The sequence below is a fragment of the Trichoderma asperellum genome, chromosome 4 (genome assembly GCF_020647865.1).
Source record: "Trichoderma asperellum chromosome 4, complete sequence".
NCBI lineage: Eukaryota > Fungi > Ascomycota > Sordariomycetes > Hypocreales > Hypocreaceae > Trichoderma > Trichoderma asperellum.
In genome coordinates, this window is record NC_089418.1 from 4,236,594 (window position 1) to 4,252,471 (window position 15,878).

The 15,878-nt window shown below is 48.9% G+C and overlaps 4 protein-coding genes across 4 annotated transcripts; 3 read left to right on the forward strand and 1 right to left on the reverse strand.

Annotated features, from left to right (window-relative positions):
* Positions 1-1,459: 1,459 nt before the first annotated feature.
* Positions 1,460-2,581, forward strand: TrAFT101_007781 (uncharacterized protein; the record flags this gene model as incomplete). Its single annotated transcript, XM_024906613.2, has 2 exons — positions 1,460-1,574; positions 1,647-2,581. 2 exons carry the CDS (start codon positions 1,460-1,462, stop codon positions 2,579-2,581), a joined length of 1,050 nt encoding a protein of 349 aa, XP_024759110.2.
* Positions 2,582-7,968: 5,387 nt separating this feature from the next.
* On the forward strand, positions 7,969-9,676 carry TrAFT101_007782 (uncharacterized protein; the record flags this gene model as incomplete). The annotated part of the gene is made up of 4 exons (XM_024905997.2): positions 7,969-8,076; positions 8,147-8,191; positions 8,278-8,483; positions 8,545-9,676. The coding sequence occupies 4 exons, from the start codon at positions 7,969-7,971 to the stop codon at positions 9,674-9,676; spliced, it is 1,491 nt and encodes a 496-aa protein (XP_024759108.1).
* Positions 9,677-12,019: 2,343 nt separating this feature from the next.
* Positions 12,020-12,394, reverse strand: TrAFT101_007783 (uncharacterized protein; the record flags this gene model as incomplete). The annotated part of the gene is made up of 1 exon (XM_066128146.1): positions 12,020-12,394. One exon carries the CDS (start codon positions 12,392-12,394, stop codon positions 12,020-12,022), a length of 375 nt encoding a protein of 124 aa, XP_065984263.1.
* A 111-nt stretch (positions 12,395-12,505) lies between these two features.
* TrAFT101_007784 (uncharacterized protein) lies at positions 12,506-15,711 on the forward strand. The gene is made up of 5 exons (XM_024900468.2): positions 12,506-12,646; positions 12,904-14,017; positions 14,159-14,357; positions 14,422-14,610; positions 14,673-15,711. The coding sequence occupies exons 2-5, from the start codon at positions 13,722-13,724 to the stop codon at positions 15,366-15,368; spliced, it is 1,380 nt and encodes a 459-aa protein (XP_024759105.1). The 5' UTR covers positions 12,506-12,646; positions 12,904-13,721; the 3' UTR covers positions 15,369-15,711.
* Positions 15,712-15,878: the final 167 nt, after the last annotated feature.

Here is a 15,878-nt window from a genome sequence, read left to right on the forward strand (position 1 = left end):
CTTAAACGAATGATCTTATTGTTAGGCATCAGACCCTGGACTAATATCAAGGTAAAGGAAAAGGCAAGAGAAAGTGTAGCTCCCCACAAGCCATTGCAGAATCCAATGATGAGAGCTCCGACAACAACGAAGTGCAAGCATTTATCGCTAACTATGCACCAACCACCGTTGGACAACATGACCCTCGAGAACCGGACGTCGTTGACCTTACCCACAACAACGAGATACAGGCATACGCGGTAAATCTCTCTCCCCAATCTATCTCAACGTACACGTCTTCATCGGCAACGTGGATCTTCGATTCCGGTGCTTCTCGACACATGTCCGGATGCCACACCGATTTCGTTGATCTACGACGACCGCGGACTGGTACTACATCCAACGCCGTGGGTGCTGCTCCGTTGTCGCGGGCGTGGAGAGGACAGGACGTGGGGTTGTATTTTCAACGACTCCCCAGAGCTCTGCGTAACGAAATGCAATGGTCCACGCCGCTCGCCACTCAGCATAGTTATCTCCCCGGCTGTTCAGCTGTAGGAGGCTCGAGGGATCGAGCTTGAAGGTGAACGCATTGTTTGAACATGTGTTGTAGAGCTAGTTGTTAGATTGAGTGAGTTTGGGCAATGTTGTCGTGGACAGCGTTGTCAACGATGCGTTCGTTGAAGTTCTTGGATTTGTATTATCAACAGGAGATCAAGAAAGTTAGGTTAATAGGTTAGCGGAGCGGCCGGGCTCACAACCTGTTTCTAAAGGCTGAAGTTACATGAGGTAAAGTTCGCTGGCTTCCAAAAATAGGGGCACTAGATTCCAAGAGTGGAGGACCTGAGCTTCAAAAAATGCAGCCATTGAACTCAGAGCTAGATCTTGACGGGACCCCGAATTCTTCACTACCTATGGTCGTATGTGCTTGTATTGCGATGGATCCCTTACAGTCTTTGCATTTAGTATTTTACCACATGCTATCAATCTTGTAGCTCTTGAAACTATGAATTTGGCGCTACGCCTAGCTACTTTATCCAGGCCCTGAAGTGCTCCTCAATCAAGGTAAACTCAGGGCGACGGACTGGTGGACACTGGGGATCTTTCTCTATGAGATGTTTACGGGGTTGCCACTTTTCTTCGATGAAAACACCGATGAGATACGTCGTAAGATCCTTGGCTCTAAACCTATCCAAATTTCTGAGGTGCTTCCCCCAACCGCCAGAGATATTATATTATAATGAGGCTCCTCGAACGCAAACCTAGTCATCGTTTGGGAGCTAAAGGAGGAGCATTCGAAGTTAAAGAGCACCTGTTCTTCGCCGGCATTGATTGAGTTATGCTCCTCCAGCGAAATTATGCACCTCCATTTAAGCCAGAATTCTGTCTTGGGAACAGCGACTTTCCACAGCATGGAGTCCAGCACCATGTCTAGCTGGCCCTTCAGGATCGCAACGAAGACACTCAATTCTTTTCAATCGAGATGCTGCTAAAAGATCCCAAGCCGGAAAGCAACTTGGCCTTTGAAAGCGACGACGACGCTGCTCTAACACCTGAGTCTAGCCAAGAAAAATCCGTTCAGGAGGCGGATAATAAGAGTGATGATGGCTGGGAGCTCGTATAGAAAGAGGATGCTCCTTGGGAGCTTTACTTCCGCCATCGTGCTACAGGGGATAAAAAGTCAATTGCCGCTCGAGCCGTGGTCTCGTCGAAGAAGAAGAATGGTAATGATGATGATGTTGTTGTTGTTGTTGTTGCTGCTGCGGCACTCAGTGGCGGTCCCAGCACAAGCCAGAAGCAAGATGCACTCGAGGCAGCTTTGCAGGCGGGTCATGACCACCTTGTCTCACAGATTATATCATACGGCATGGATTTAAATATACGCCTCTTTGGCTATAGATTCACAAGCCCCTTAGATTGGTCAGTGGACCGTAAGAAGCTATACCTAGTGCGGCTCATGCTCGATAACGGTGCTGATGTGAGCTTCCCGGGCTACGGGCTTCAAGAAGGGGATCAATGCGGCCCAGTATTAGTCAGGGCCATGGCAACAGGAGATCAGAAACTCGTTGAGCTCCTATTGCAGAGTAGCCCGGGCCCGGTGGACTCGACGAGAGCACTGGGGCTCGCTGTTGATCGACGAAATAGTACCATGGCTCAACTGCTGCTGGTAAATCGTGCCCAGTGTGACTTCCAAGATGAAGATCGGCCTTTGCCTCATGCTCCCGGCAGTGGCTGTTGCTTTGAAGATATATCCCAGCCAGAAGCATTCATGCCTCCACTCGTTCGAGCCGTTCATCGAGGCGATGTTAGCCTGGTGCGGCTGCTGCTTAGGAATGGAGCGAATGCCAATGTCGGATACCATGATTTTCATGCGGATCTTGGGGTAAAGTACATCACGTTTTCGTGCGGTAGAGTGATCCAGTTAGCTATAGAGTTGGGGAGACATGAAAAGATCAAACTCTTGCTCGCCGCCGGCGCAGACATCAGTCTTGCGCATGGTACCGGGCCACAGTTGTTGGGAGGTATCAAAGGCTTTCTACCAGATCACGACGAGTATGTAGAGGGTAGCCGTGGCCTCAGCAAGGAAAACACAAGGAATGATTAGCGTAGAGTGCCAGCATCAAGTCTGATCCAAGGAGAGAATGAGTCGGACTTTTGACTGGGCCTCATCAGAATCAGAACTCAGGGATAACAAAGATAAACGGACTTCAGCTAGTATCCTGCCCGGTGGTGGCAACAGGGTTAAAAGGGTAAGTCTCTGGTTTTTATTCTGCTAAGCAAATGATAGTTCAACCCAACCATCGCAAGCAAGCTCTCCTGAGAGCTACTGCCTTCGAGTCCTTATGACGTGCTGTAAAACTACAAATTCTTGTTCAATTCGTATAAACCGGTAGCGTAAATACATATCAGAGCACTGTGATGGACATTTGGCTGAGCTGGTGAGTTATGTAATCTTTCAGAGGTTGTCGCTTCTCAGAGTAAAAAGAGTTGTTCAGCTTGGTGCGCGATGCTGAATTGGCAAAATCTATTAAAGTCCGCTCCTGAAGATGCATTTCAATTTTTCAATCTGTTAAGCAAATATTACATAAATCACTGCACGCCTCTTTCTTTGTGCTACAGTAATACAACCCCTTGAACAAGCATGACGACCAATAAGGCGCGCCCTATGGATTTATTTGCTAGAGTTCTGGACTGAACATATACCTTGAAGTATATTTCAAGCGTGATTTTCAGACGTCTCTACTATGCTGGCAAAGCCTGAAAATGGTTTCAGTGGTTCATTCCATGCGGAAACTATTTCCGTAAAACACACGCTTGGAGCCTTCAATTCAACTTGAAATTGATGAAACAATCGTATATATCCAAGCACAATCATGCATTAGTCTCTGTAGCTCACATGCAACGGCCACATTTTTAATCCTCCGATATTCTCCGTGAAAAATTCAAATTCTTGCCCCTGGCTGGTTCTGCTCCGTGTCCACAGCAGTGATCACGACAGATATCTCCACCCTCAGAACACCTAGGTGTTTGACGCTGTGTAATAGTATTAGACGCTTAGTGCTGGGCGCATGGATCAAGGCATTACATATGCTACTAAGATATTAATCTCGTGTTAGTTTTGCTTTATTTGTATTATACACGACCCCCCCCCAAAAGGAGCGTGAGTGACGACTGGGTGCCAATAGATTGTATTCGTAAAATACACTAGAGTTAGGCGGCTTTGCTATTTAGAGGGTCTGTATATGGTTACGTACTATCATTATAGATAGGTAGTTGATCAACAAATGGTGTTTGAACTTGGCAGTCAGGATAAACCATACGAGAGGGGAATATGATAAGGGGTTCCTCATTCCAATGGCTATTTACGCCTGTGTTATTTGACAAACTAGGTAACTTTTTAGATAATCAATGAACTCGATCTCAAGACCATAGAAAATAACCTCGGCAGTTTATTGGAATAAGAAAAGTTGTGAAACCGGAAAAGCAAGCAGGGGCCAGACTGTGCGACGGTGAGAGCGACGACGGTCTACGCGACTACTATCGAAGTGCTACTGATTTAGCAACATGTTATCTTGGCAAGAACCGGTAGCTGGTCCTTGAGATGGAGTGATTTTTCTTTTGCCATTCTCGGTAAGTAGAGGTAGCCTGGCCAGGCTTTCGGAGAACAGGCATCACCGCCTTTTGGAATTTGGCTTGGATCGGGATACGGCCTGATGGTACATTCAGCTGAAGCCACAGGCTGGTCTGGTATCTACGGAATCTACAGATATTACAACGCATGACTCAGAAAAAAAAATCATCAAATCCACGTGGCTGAGGTGTGTACTTTAGCTAGGTAGAATAGCTTTGAGCAGTCTCTGGGTTGTCGCCAGCCGCCGTCTTATCCACAATGATGCTGTGTTTGCTGTTGATAACACAAATGATTTCGTGCAATCAGCAAGATGTATGAAATTGGCCGAATTTAGACGAACAGCCGCTGATATGCGGCATCGCCGAGCATGGCCAAGGGGGGGTTTAGTGGCATTCGTCGTCGATTGTGTTATTGGCGCCCTTTTGCAATCTTGCTGTGCGCTTCCGTCGAGTAGGTATTAGTCTGGTAGCCAGGCTACCAGCGACCCATAGTCTGCATCTCGGATGTCGTGAGCGCAATTGCGCTGACCACGCGGCACATACACGTACTAGTCATGTACTTTTGTGGTGAATATTGAGCTGCAGCAAATCCTGAGCGGCCGCATTATGCAGCTTTTAAGCAGCCTCAAAAGCAGCCAAATAGACGAGGCAAGAGACGGCAAACAATGCAACACGGCTCGAGACTCGTGCCGAGGGAGGGCTGCCATGGATGTTAGCCGGAGATACGGGCGGACCATTATTGCGAGCAGGCAGCGCGATAAGTCATCAAGTTTCTGGTTCTAGACTCGGTCGAGCAGTGGCCGAGTCGTCGGCAAATGGCAGATGAAGATCTCCCCGCTCCTTGGCTGGCGTTAGCGGGCGTGGGGATGGAGCTGGAGGCGCTTTGCAGCAGCCTAGCTTCTGGCTAGAGCACTGGTGGCGAGGCGAATGACTTGTGCTTGTGTTGCTCCCGCAGCTAAAGAAGAGAAGCAAGTTAAGCTTGAAGCCAGCCACCCGTCGCGGCGGCGGTACTTGGTGCTTGTACCTTCAATTTCCTTTGCTGTGCCCCAACGCCTGAGATTTCTGGCAACTCTGCCCGGCTTATCACCAACGCAAATGCCGCGGGGATCATCGCCATCTCTGATCCTTTTTGCGTTTTCATACAGTAGCCTTTTATCACAGGCTCTGCCAGAACAGTATCGAGTACATGCGGCAGTTGTTCAATCTCGCTTGCAGGCAATTAATCCGGCTCACCTTGAAGTATGGATGCGAAGATACGAAGACACGCGTATCTGCAGCCTTCTCTTGCTTGGGCGGCCTTCGGACATATTTCATCCTTGTGCGCCTCTCTTTTGTCCCATGAGATTTGCCTGCAGCCACCCAACAGACAGGCGGGAGCGCGGGCAGAACGTGGCATGGAAATGGTCGCACACAGCTTTAGGGGCTTCCGTCTCAACCAATCTGGACACGAGAGACCGTCACTGCTCGGTAATGAATCTACCAAGAACTCACCAGCAGACGCCGTCTCATTTACTGACTTGGAGTCAACAGGTACCATTAGCTGGCGTATTAGCATAACGGACGCCCGAGGCCATCGCTTATCTTAGCAGAGACGACAACGTGGGGGAACGTAGCTGTTTTTACTACGGTAGGTTTGGCTCTGTACCTACCAGTACCCCAGCTTCGCTTCTCGGCAGCCAAAGAGGGTGAGCAAGTAGTGGTGCTGGCGATACTTTCTGTCTACCTGTAGCTTCTCGCGGCTCTTCTCATCGTCGTGGTACCGTGACATCAGCAAGGTTTCCGTTCCCGATCATCGTCTTCGGGTGCTTCGGGAGCCAACTACTCAAAAAAGCAAGCAGCAGGCTGTCTCAGCAACTCTGGATTACCTGTAGTGGCCTCTTTTCTGGGATGGAGATATGACGGCTGTCTGTGCATGAATCGCGCACAAGGCTTGTGTGAAGAGTCTCCTGGCAGCTAGTGCTTGCAAGTTGCAACCACAGGCCCGTTAAAGCCATCTTTCGGACCGCCCATGCGCTGATTGGACGTCGAGGTGAAGCCAGTTTGTCGTCCATGCTTACTCACTAGGGCCAGGAACACACCACGACTCGCTCCAACACAGGCGCTAATTCTAAGCCCTGATGGAACGAATCTTCTAAGGCTTCCGAGCTACAGCGCAAGAAGTTAAGGGTCGGATATTAAACCCTGCTTGGATGTTCAAATTTGGACAAACATTCCGTACAAGTAGGTAGCTGCTCTCTCCTGGGGGACAGAAAACGACTGCCTGACCATATGTTGTGTGTGCGGTGTGCAAAGTACATCCACGGTGCTGGAAAGTACTAAGCAGTCGGGTTACATTGCCCTTTTGCACAGAGAACGATGTCCAAGGCCTCGCATGGTTGAGAAGCATTCCAGCTCGTCAGTTTGACATGGCCAAAGCAGAAGGCCTCTTGCCAGCGCCCTTTGTCTTTCGCTTTACCCCATCTCAGAGAAATCCTAAGCGCCACTTCCCCTCGCCCGTGAGCATCCGCGCTCCATACTCCATGCGAGGAGCGAAGGGTGGAGAGAGCTGGCGTCGGCTAGGAACCCCACAAGCAAACTCCGTGGGCAGATGCTAAAGCCTAGCCTGAGAACCAGGATGCACATCAATTTGGGGTCAATGCGGAGTGTATGGAGAACAGCCGACAACGACCTATGACGAGGAGCGCCTTGGTGAGAACGGTCTTGGCAGTCCTCCTTTTCTCGTTGATTGACCCGGTTATCCACCAGTTGGTGATGAGGGTAACGTCTGCTACTATTGGCAATAAGGCGCGCGGAGGGACCCATTCGGAAGGGCTCCGTTCTCACAAATGCCGTAACCAGGTGGCGGCGCCAATACTCAAGGTCCCGAGCATCGTCCAGCTCCACGCACCAGGGTTGGATTACAAGCAATAGGACGGAAATTGGCAGACGGAGCAGCACAACAAACATAATAGAATTTTCCAGCAGCTCTTTGTCCAAGCCAACAGAAAGCATCTACGATATAAATGAGCATCCACATACCGGCGCACGGTACAAGGCAAATCCAACGCCACTCATAACCCATGCCGCCTTCACGTCCCGAACTGGCCCGCCGTCACAATGCGAGATAGGGCCAAAATACGACGGCCTTCCATGCTGAGCCAAGCTCCCCCTGTCGTTGCCATGCTGGTACGGAACAGCACTCCGCATCTTATCATCCTTTTCTAGCTCTCACTTACTCGCGCATCCTTGAGCTAAACTTCTGGGCCTCTCTCCCCGCATCGCCATCCCTGCCCGGTTCTTTGTTTTGGACCCTCTTGGTTGTCGTCGTCGTCGTCACACCCACCCAGCCTTTCCTTGCACCTGGCCAATCCAGCCTTGCCTCAATTGGCTTATTATTGCATCTTGCAGTCATCTTGACCCATGATTCAGGCTGTCCATCTCCAATTTTGCGGATCCCCGGTCATGTATGTGCTAGGCGAATAGGCCCAGTACATATATGTCCACATGCCAGTACATGAACGCCTTGTCCTCCGACATTCCTCATCCTTTTTTCCCTCTCTCCGGAGTCGGTTTATGTGTTCCTGAGAGAATATTCTTATTCTGGTCTGCCTCCTTTTTGGTATATATCGCTTAGCAGGCCCAGACACCCGGTGGTTGCCGCCCGTCTGTCTAAGACTCGGATCAGCAGCACAGGATCAGAGTTTTCCCTCTTCCAAAGCCACCACCCCTCCCTTCAATCCTTCTCCCTTTTCGCTTAAACCTGTGAAAGGTTGCGGCGGCTGTTGTTTGTCTCCTGTTTAATCACACATTTCCTTTCTTTTTCCTTTTCTTTGTGGAGGCTTTCTGTGTTTTGTTTTTTTTTGGTTCAAAAATTTGCCCATCATGAGCGACACAGAAAAGGTGCCCGCCGCAGACACAATCTCCAATTCGGAGCTCGACCAGATCGCAGACCCTGACGCGGGCTTGTCCGATGCCGAAAGAGCGGCGAATGTGAGTCTCAGGTCCTAAGCCTTATAAAAAAGAGGCTGTGAATGTGGAATCGCTAACAGTTGATTAACAGGAACGGAAACTTTTGCGGAAGCTGGACTGGACTCTCGTACCATGGGTAAGTACCTATCATAACGAACCTGATTCAAGCTCCAGTGGTAGATATGCTGCCTACAAAGGGAAGCTGCTGACGATTTGTCTCAGCTCACTTTACTGTACCTCGTGTGCTTCCTCGACCGCACAAACATCGGAAATGCAAAGGTTGCCGGCCTCGGGAAGGATATTTCCATGTCAACAAGCCAATACAATGCATCCCTTACAATCTTCTTTGTTTCTTATGCCATTTTCGAGCCTCTGGCCAACTTTCTGTTGAAGCGTACTCGCCCGTCCATCTTCATTCCCCTCATCATGTAAGTTATATCTACATGGACAACAAATCTTATTTCGACCAAGATTCTAATAAAATCACAGCATCGCTTGGGGCGCATGCATGCTTGGAATGGGTTTCGTTAAAAATTGGTCTGGTCTCATGGCCGCACGATGGTTCCTGGGTGCTACCGAAGCAGGTCTCTTCCCTGGTGTGAATTACTATCTCTCATGCTGGTATAAGCGCAACGAGTTTGGCGCCCGAGCCGCCATATTTTTCTCAGCTGCTGCGTTGGCCGGCTCATTTGGAGGTCTCCTTGCGGCTGCCATTGAAAACTTGGACGGCAAGAGGGGAATTGCTGGATGGGCCTGGATCTTCATCATCGAGGGCGCATTGACTATGGTTATCGGCTTCATCTCCTTCTTCATGGTACACGACTTCCCTGACGAGGCCAAATTTTTGTCCAAAGACGATCGTATGCGTGTCCTGTATCGACTTATGCAAGACCAGCAGAGTTCTGCCGAGCATGAGTCGTTCAAAATGAAGTATTTCTGGGCGGCCATCTCGGATTGGAAGACGTACGCTGGCATGCTCCTTTACATGGGCCCTCTCATGCCGCTGTACTCGTTTAGTCTTTTCTTGCCCTCCATTATCCAAAACATGAGCTTCACCACCAAGACCGCAGTTGTCAGGAATCAGCTGCTCAGTGTAGCACCGTATGCTTTGGGCGCTATAGTCACCGTTGTGGCCGGTCTTTGGTCTGACAAGATTAAGAAGAGAGCCATTTTCAACATCGCCATTGCACCGTTTGGCGTCGCTGGCTTCATCATGTTGATAGCATCGACCAACCCGGGCGTACAATATGCCGGCACGTTCTTGGGGGCAGTCGGCATCTACCCATGCATTCCCATCACCATTGCCTGGGTTGCCAACAACGTTGAGGGCGTTTACAAGCGCGGAATTGTCTTGGGAATTGTCATCGGCTGGGGCAACTTGAATGGTGTTGTTAGCAGCAATATCTACTACGACGCGCCCCGCTACATCCAGGGCCATGCCACCGTTGTTGGATACTTATTTATCGCCACCTTCTGCGGCAGTATCCTGACGGCGTGGCTTCTCAACCGAGAGAACCAGAAGAGATTGAACGGAGAGCGAAATTACTGGATTGAGGGCAAGACACCACAAGAAATCCAAGAGATGGGCGACTTGCGTCCTGATTTTATGTACGTTCTCTAAGCGCTGGAGCAGATCATGATATGCCAGTTATCCGGCTGGGAGTGTTGTTTCTTATTTCTCTTCATTTTGACATGTCTCTGGGGAGATGATATGATCAGAGCCGCATCATCTGCCTTATGTGATGATACAATATGAAAACCTCTATTGGGGGCTTTGAGAGACAGCTGAACAAGGTTTTGGGTGGGATTTTCCTTGGATACCAATACTTTTTTGAACTGGACATGGTTGGATTCGCTGTGACGAGTAGATCCTAGAGCATAGTGTGCCTTACCCTTTCATAGAAGGCAGGGTCTTTTTTTTTTTTTTTTTTGGACACAATAAGTATCTTGTAAATAGACGAATGGGTGATAAACATGTGTCAAAAAGGGTTCTTCGACAGTGGTAGTAATGACAAAAAGACGTTATGACAAATTTCATTTCAGACCAAGGATTTTCAATTACATGAGATTACATCTTCCATCTTTTGCCGGGAAGTATGGGAGAGATCATATATGTTAATAAGATGATTATTCTCAAGGAACCTCATTCTTCTTCAACTAATCCCTTCAACTTCACCTCACTAACTTTGTCGTATCATATGCTATATGCAACGTTGTCCTTTTAATTACTACGCCTCAGTTTCTCTACTGGCACTTGGCTACCCCCCCCCCCCCCCAAAAAAAAAAAAAAAAAAATCTCACGTTTCATACACTTTTGAACATGAGAGAATTTGCATTGCTAAGCTGAAGCTGAACGAGTAGTATGATCCGCATGCGGAATCCGTTCTTGCCAAGCCTTACCATTGTTGCCATTTTCTTTCACCATTGGCGCGCGAGTCAGGGCTACTACCAGTCTAATCCTTCTAGATAACTAATGCATGCAGGTATTCGGGATGTAGCCTCAAAGAATGCAGGGTACGGAGAAGGTTGGCCGGATGGATTTGTGAGGACGTACAAGCCATATAGATCGGCTAAGCCCGTTGGCCAAGTGCTCAGATTAACAATTGCAGGTGGGTGGGGTTGACTCAGTTTTGTGCCTTGTGAGAGGCATCAGTCGGATTTGTCTGTTGGATCTTGGACAGAAAGAGGGCATTCGAGCGAAGATGAATACCCTGAACGACAATACCCATCACCAGTAGTACAACGATTAGTATCGTGTTGGTTGAGAAGAGTGAAGGGCAGCTAGTATGTGCTTGGCGTCCAGGTAATGGCCTGATAGTGGTCTCAGCGTATATCGGTGTCGGTCGCAGCAGCTTTGGCCATGTCGATCTGCGCAGAGAGGGAGAATAGAATCGTAAACGTTTGAGAAATAATTCCGTTATCGGGAAAACGAGCCGAAAAACATCCGGCCTCTCATCTTGCACTGTGAAATGGCACATCTCCAGATATGGCAGAAGCTATCTATCCATGAGGTTGAAGTTAGAGCGGGTCGAGTCAGGCCAAAGCCACATCCCCCAGTTTTCCCACGAGGTGGCTCGGGAGGTTAACCAGATTAGAGACGAATCTGTCCATGGCAGCCCCACCAGTGGCGCCCGGAGTATATTGTGGGTTAACTTGGACAAAGGCTATTAAGGAGATTCCATCGTAAAGCTCCACTTGCCGCGTATCGTGAAGTGGTGCCAATAGCTCGCCATAAGGTCTGGGGTCTCCATACTGATTCTATAGATAGGCACACTATAGATATCCCGGGGGACTGGACAGATGCGCTTTTTTTCGGCATCTCATCACTGGAATCGTCTCTTGGTATTCAAGTTGAAGAATTGAAACGGTACAGACACTGGCCCACTTCAGCCTGTGTCCTCTCAGCGTTGTGCGGGTTTGCAGACGAGCCGAGAAGGCACTAGAGGACATTGTGCGACGTTGATGCCGCTTCGCGAGAGGACTTCCCCTTCACATCACACTGTCTTCTCTCGGCATGCATGCTGCCTTGACTCTCGAACTCATGTCTCTCGCCGTCGAGGGAGTGCAGAGGGTGCTATCGGTTCAAGACGGGTACCTACGATGGCTATGGTTATGCCGCCGCCGTTCGATTCGTACATGTTTCCGCGGCACTGACGTATCATTTCTTCTGTCTCTTTCTGAATTGAGCTTTCTTAATTGAGCCTTTAGCCATCACGCAGCAGCTTGTAGGCCGAACTGCGCCTCCCCCAGTCCCCTCGCTCGTATATATATAACCCGTAAATGGTGTCCATGGCCCTGGAAGCATAACGCTCGACGCTTGAAAAGACGAAGAAGAATAGGATGAAAATAGGCAGCAGCGCCAAAATGGAAAGAATTGAATAGAATGGAATGATCCAAATAGGAAGAGGGGTGGTTCGCAAAATCTCTAGCACTTAAGCGAAGCGAATTGAAGACGGCGTAAAGATCAATTGAGGGCCCGACGCAAGTTGGCGGGTTGAAGCAGAAAAGTGTGGCGTATTGGCGCAGAGGACAGGATGGAGCCTGTGCCGATATCACGAGATGCGGATAGGGCGGGGCGGTCTTGAATTAGGCTATTGTGCGTGCGGAGGAGAGATTTGCTATTGAAAGAAGAAGAAAAAACAGAGAGAGAGAGGTCTGGTTTCTTTGAAGATTTGATCTTTGAGTGTGCCGAAGGTGGCGATGGCCTAGGATCAGCAGCTGGGGCTAAGTTTGTAGAGTAGATCTTATCACACGGCGGTGCAGCAGTACTTGCAAATTGCATCGCAACAGCAACAAAAGTCAAAGTATCGCGGTGAAATGGAATGTTAACGAGACACATAACGGTACATCTTTTACTGCACAGGCATCACCAGCAAGTCACTGGCGGTGGGCAAAAACAGCGTGACCCGCAAAGCGGTGGAGGAAAGTGGGAAACCGCTGCTGGGCGATGGCTCCTGCTCACGATGTCTGGGCGATGACGCACTGGCAAGAGGGGCTGCGCCGAACCAGTGAGACTAAGTGATCAACAATAGATAATCAAGCCGGGCTATCGATTTGATTGAGCCTCGTTTCCGGCTGCCGGACCGCTAAGGTTAGTCAGACTGGCCTGCGTTCGACGTAGATCTGAAAGGTTGAAGCCACGCTCGTCTGCTTACTTGCTCTGAGCGTCGTGGCGAGAAACGGCACAGAGAAAAGCGCGGCTCCATCATATATTCCATCATATACTCTGCGAGTTGCTGCTTTGAGCCGTGTAATAACATCTCCGCTTCCTTTTTGGCCTTCCTTTAGTCTGATCGTGGACAATGACACCAAAAGGCCACTGAGACTAACTGGCAGTCGTGCATACAGCCCAAAGGACCCCAGCGCAAGTCGAAAAGAAAAAGACACGGATCCTCGATTGAAGAAAGAGAAAGGCCTTGGATCATCGTCCAGCCAACCACGGCCGCCTGGAGCGACACACTCGACTCCAACCTGGAATAACGCCGAGCTTCCTCCAACCCCAGCGGCCGCGTGCAGCTGCTGTAGCACATGCAGGTCCTATCGCTCTTTTGTGCGTCCACTGCGAGCTGCAGCACACTCCGTCCGACTGCTATTAATGGTGCCCTGAAGCAGTTTTGCAGGAGAGAAGCGCCAGGCAGATCCAGGTTTAGGCTCGAGCTTGGTCTCGCCATCTGGCTGTCTCTAAGTGAGGCGAGAGTCTTTCGGTGTCGGCCAGCCTTGATTTCCCTAACAGCTCAGTTCGTTTCGGGGACAAGGGATGAGAAGACGAGCGAAGATCCTTCCCCGCGTCCAGACGGTGAAAACGACGAGATAAATGAAGAAAGGAGGCCTCTGCTCTGCTTCAGCTCTTTGTGCCTCTCTAGCAGCTCTTTCTGGCGGCTTTCTTTGACGGCCTCTGCCAGCTGGCAGCTTTCGCTCCGACCTCTTTCCGCCCAATACTAGAGATTAAAACTTCTATTATTCTCTCTTTTCTGAAAGAAAAAAATTCCGTTCCATCAATCGCCTTTTCTACCTTTCTTCTCTCTCCATCCTCTTCCTCTTCCTAGCATCCCCCTCCTCCACCTCCTCCACATAGTCTCTCAACTGCTTCTGCACATCGCAGCTCCCGCTATTCATCTCCCATGCCATTTTTTCTCGATAAACTTGAGATATTCGGTTGAGTTGCCATGGATATACACACAACTTTAGACTTGGCAGTGGACGATGAGCAGCTGAACCATCATCAAATCAGAACGCTCGTCCTTGTAGAGCGTATCGGTGGCACTCTCAGCTTGGTTTCAGTTATGCTCATTTTCCTTGCTTACTGGCTTGTGCGGCGCGTACGCAATGTGCAGAACACATTCATTGTCTTTGCCAGTGTGTCAAATATCGGGGCCAGCATTGGAACCATAATCGCCTACGACGGCATGAAGGCTGGACAAGCATCGGCTTTATGCCAGGCTCAGAGTTTCATGTTTGAGATGTGAGTACCCTTGATTTTCTTTGGAATTTCTGCACGTTGAGAGAGAAAAGACCCCCAAAGAGAAAGATGGATGAAGCGGATGGCGGAAGTAGAAGGGATCGAATAAACGACCAAGAGCTAACCACGGGATTTCCTGAGCAGGTTCATGCAGTCTGATCCCTGGTGGTCTTTGGCCATGGCTGTCAACGTCTTTCTCGTCTTCTATTTCCACACAAACCCTGATTCTTTCCGCAAACGCTGGTGGATCTACTGCTTGATCTGTTATGGAGGCCCTTTTGTCATTGCCCTTACTCTCCTCCTCCTCAGAAGCCCACGTGGGCTCGTGTACGGTGGAGCTACGGTGAGCAATCTCTTATGTTATTTCAATGGTTCTGCTAAGCTGATTATGATCCGCCACTGAATAGATCTGGTGTTGGGTCGACCGCGAATGGGACTTTATTCGGATTTACACATACTACATGTTGATTTGGATATGTATCGTCGGTTCGATACTCTGCTACTTCTTGGTCGGATGGCACGTTTTCCGCATGAGAAACCGCCTGCGCAGCTTTTCCACATCGAGAAATCGAGATAAAGACAAGGAAGCGGATGCTGTAAGTTTGTCATGGTTGTCGAATACATGAGTTGATTAAGCTAACGCTGTTATGAACCACAGGGTCAGGCGGAAAATGGCATTTACGGCACCGTTACTACCGAAGTTCAAGTGACGCATACTCCTGCCAACCTTATGCCTACCGAGCCCCAACCTACTCGTGTCCACCGAAATACTGCTCGTGTTGCCTTTGACAACTCAGAGCCTGAAATTTTGCCCGCCGTCGATAACCAGTTTTATTCTGCTGTCACAACCTCTGCGCCACAAGAAATTGCCCCTCGACCTTCATTGTTTCGCCGCTTGATTTCGGCTGCCCAAGATATTGGTAGCAAGTTTCATATCAGCGATCCTATCAAGAGAGCATATCTGCGAACAAGTTTCTTATTTGCGATAAGCGTGCTAGTAACATGGATACCTAGCAGTCTGAATCGTATTCACGGCTGGCTTGATGGAGGATCGCCATATGAATTCCATGTCGCAACAGCGGCAGTCTTACCGCTACAAGGATTGTGGAACGGGATCATTTTCTTCGTCACCAGCTGGCACGGGTTAAAGGCATGGGCTTTGGAGACACTCAATACCAACACTCCAGTCACTGAGCGCAAGAAAATAGATGATCTTGCAATGAATGAGCGAATTACTGGTCCACAAGGACGATGCGACTCCTCTCTTGACGATGATGATTCCGAGACTATGAGAAGCGATGTCGAGCTAAGGCGGGTAGCTAATTCGGAAGCCAAGTCGACAAATGGTTTATAAAAACTCAGCGGATAGAAGATTAAAGACTATAAAGTAACACAAGTATCTTTATTTCTTTTTTTCTCTGTTCTTCCTTTTTTTTCTTCTTTATCTTTTACGTTCATGCAAAGACATATGGGTATGGATTTGGCAAGCAATAGTGGACAATGGATCGTTGTTGTTATGCATATGCACCATCCAGTCTATGGATGCGACGATTTTAATGAGAGCTGACTGGGAAATTGGTGTGAATATGTGGTTTCTATGAAGGCTTACGATAGAGACCGTCTCTCTTTGGAGGCACATGGAAGCGTATGCCTTACACACTATGTATTATGGACATTTTGACCACTTTGAAATGACGAAAATTTCTAATTTTGCTTCACTCTTCTTTGATACAGTTGTGACTATAAGGTTTGTAGCATTATAAGGCACATGGTTCATAATTCCCAAGAATAACAAGTCAAGTCGTCGAGATTAGAAACGAGAAGCTATCTATCCTTCGCCTAACATGACAAGGAAACCCATGAT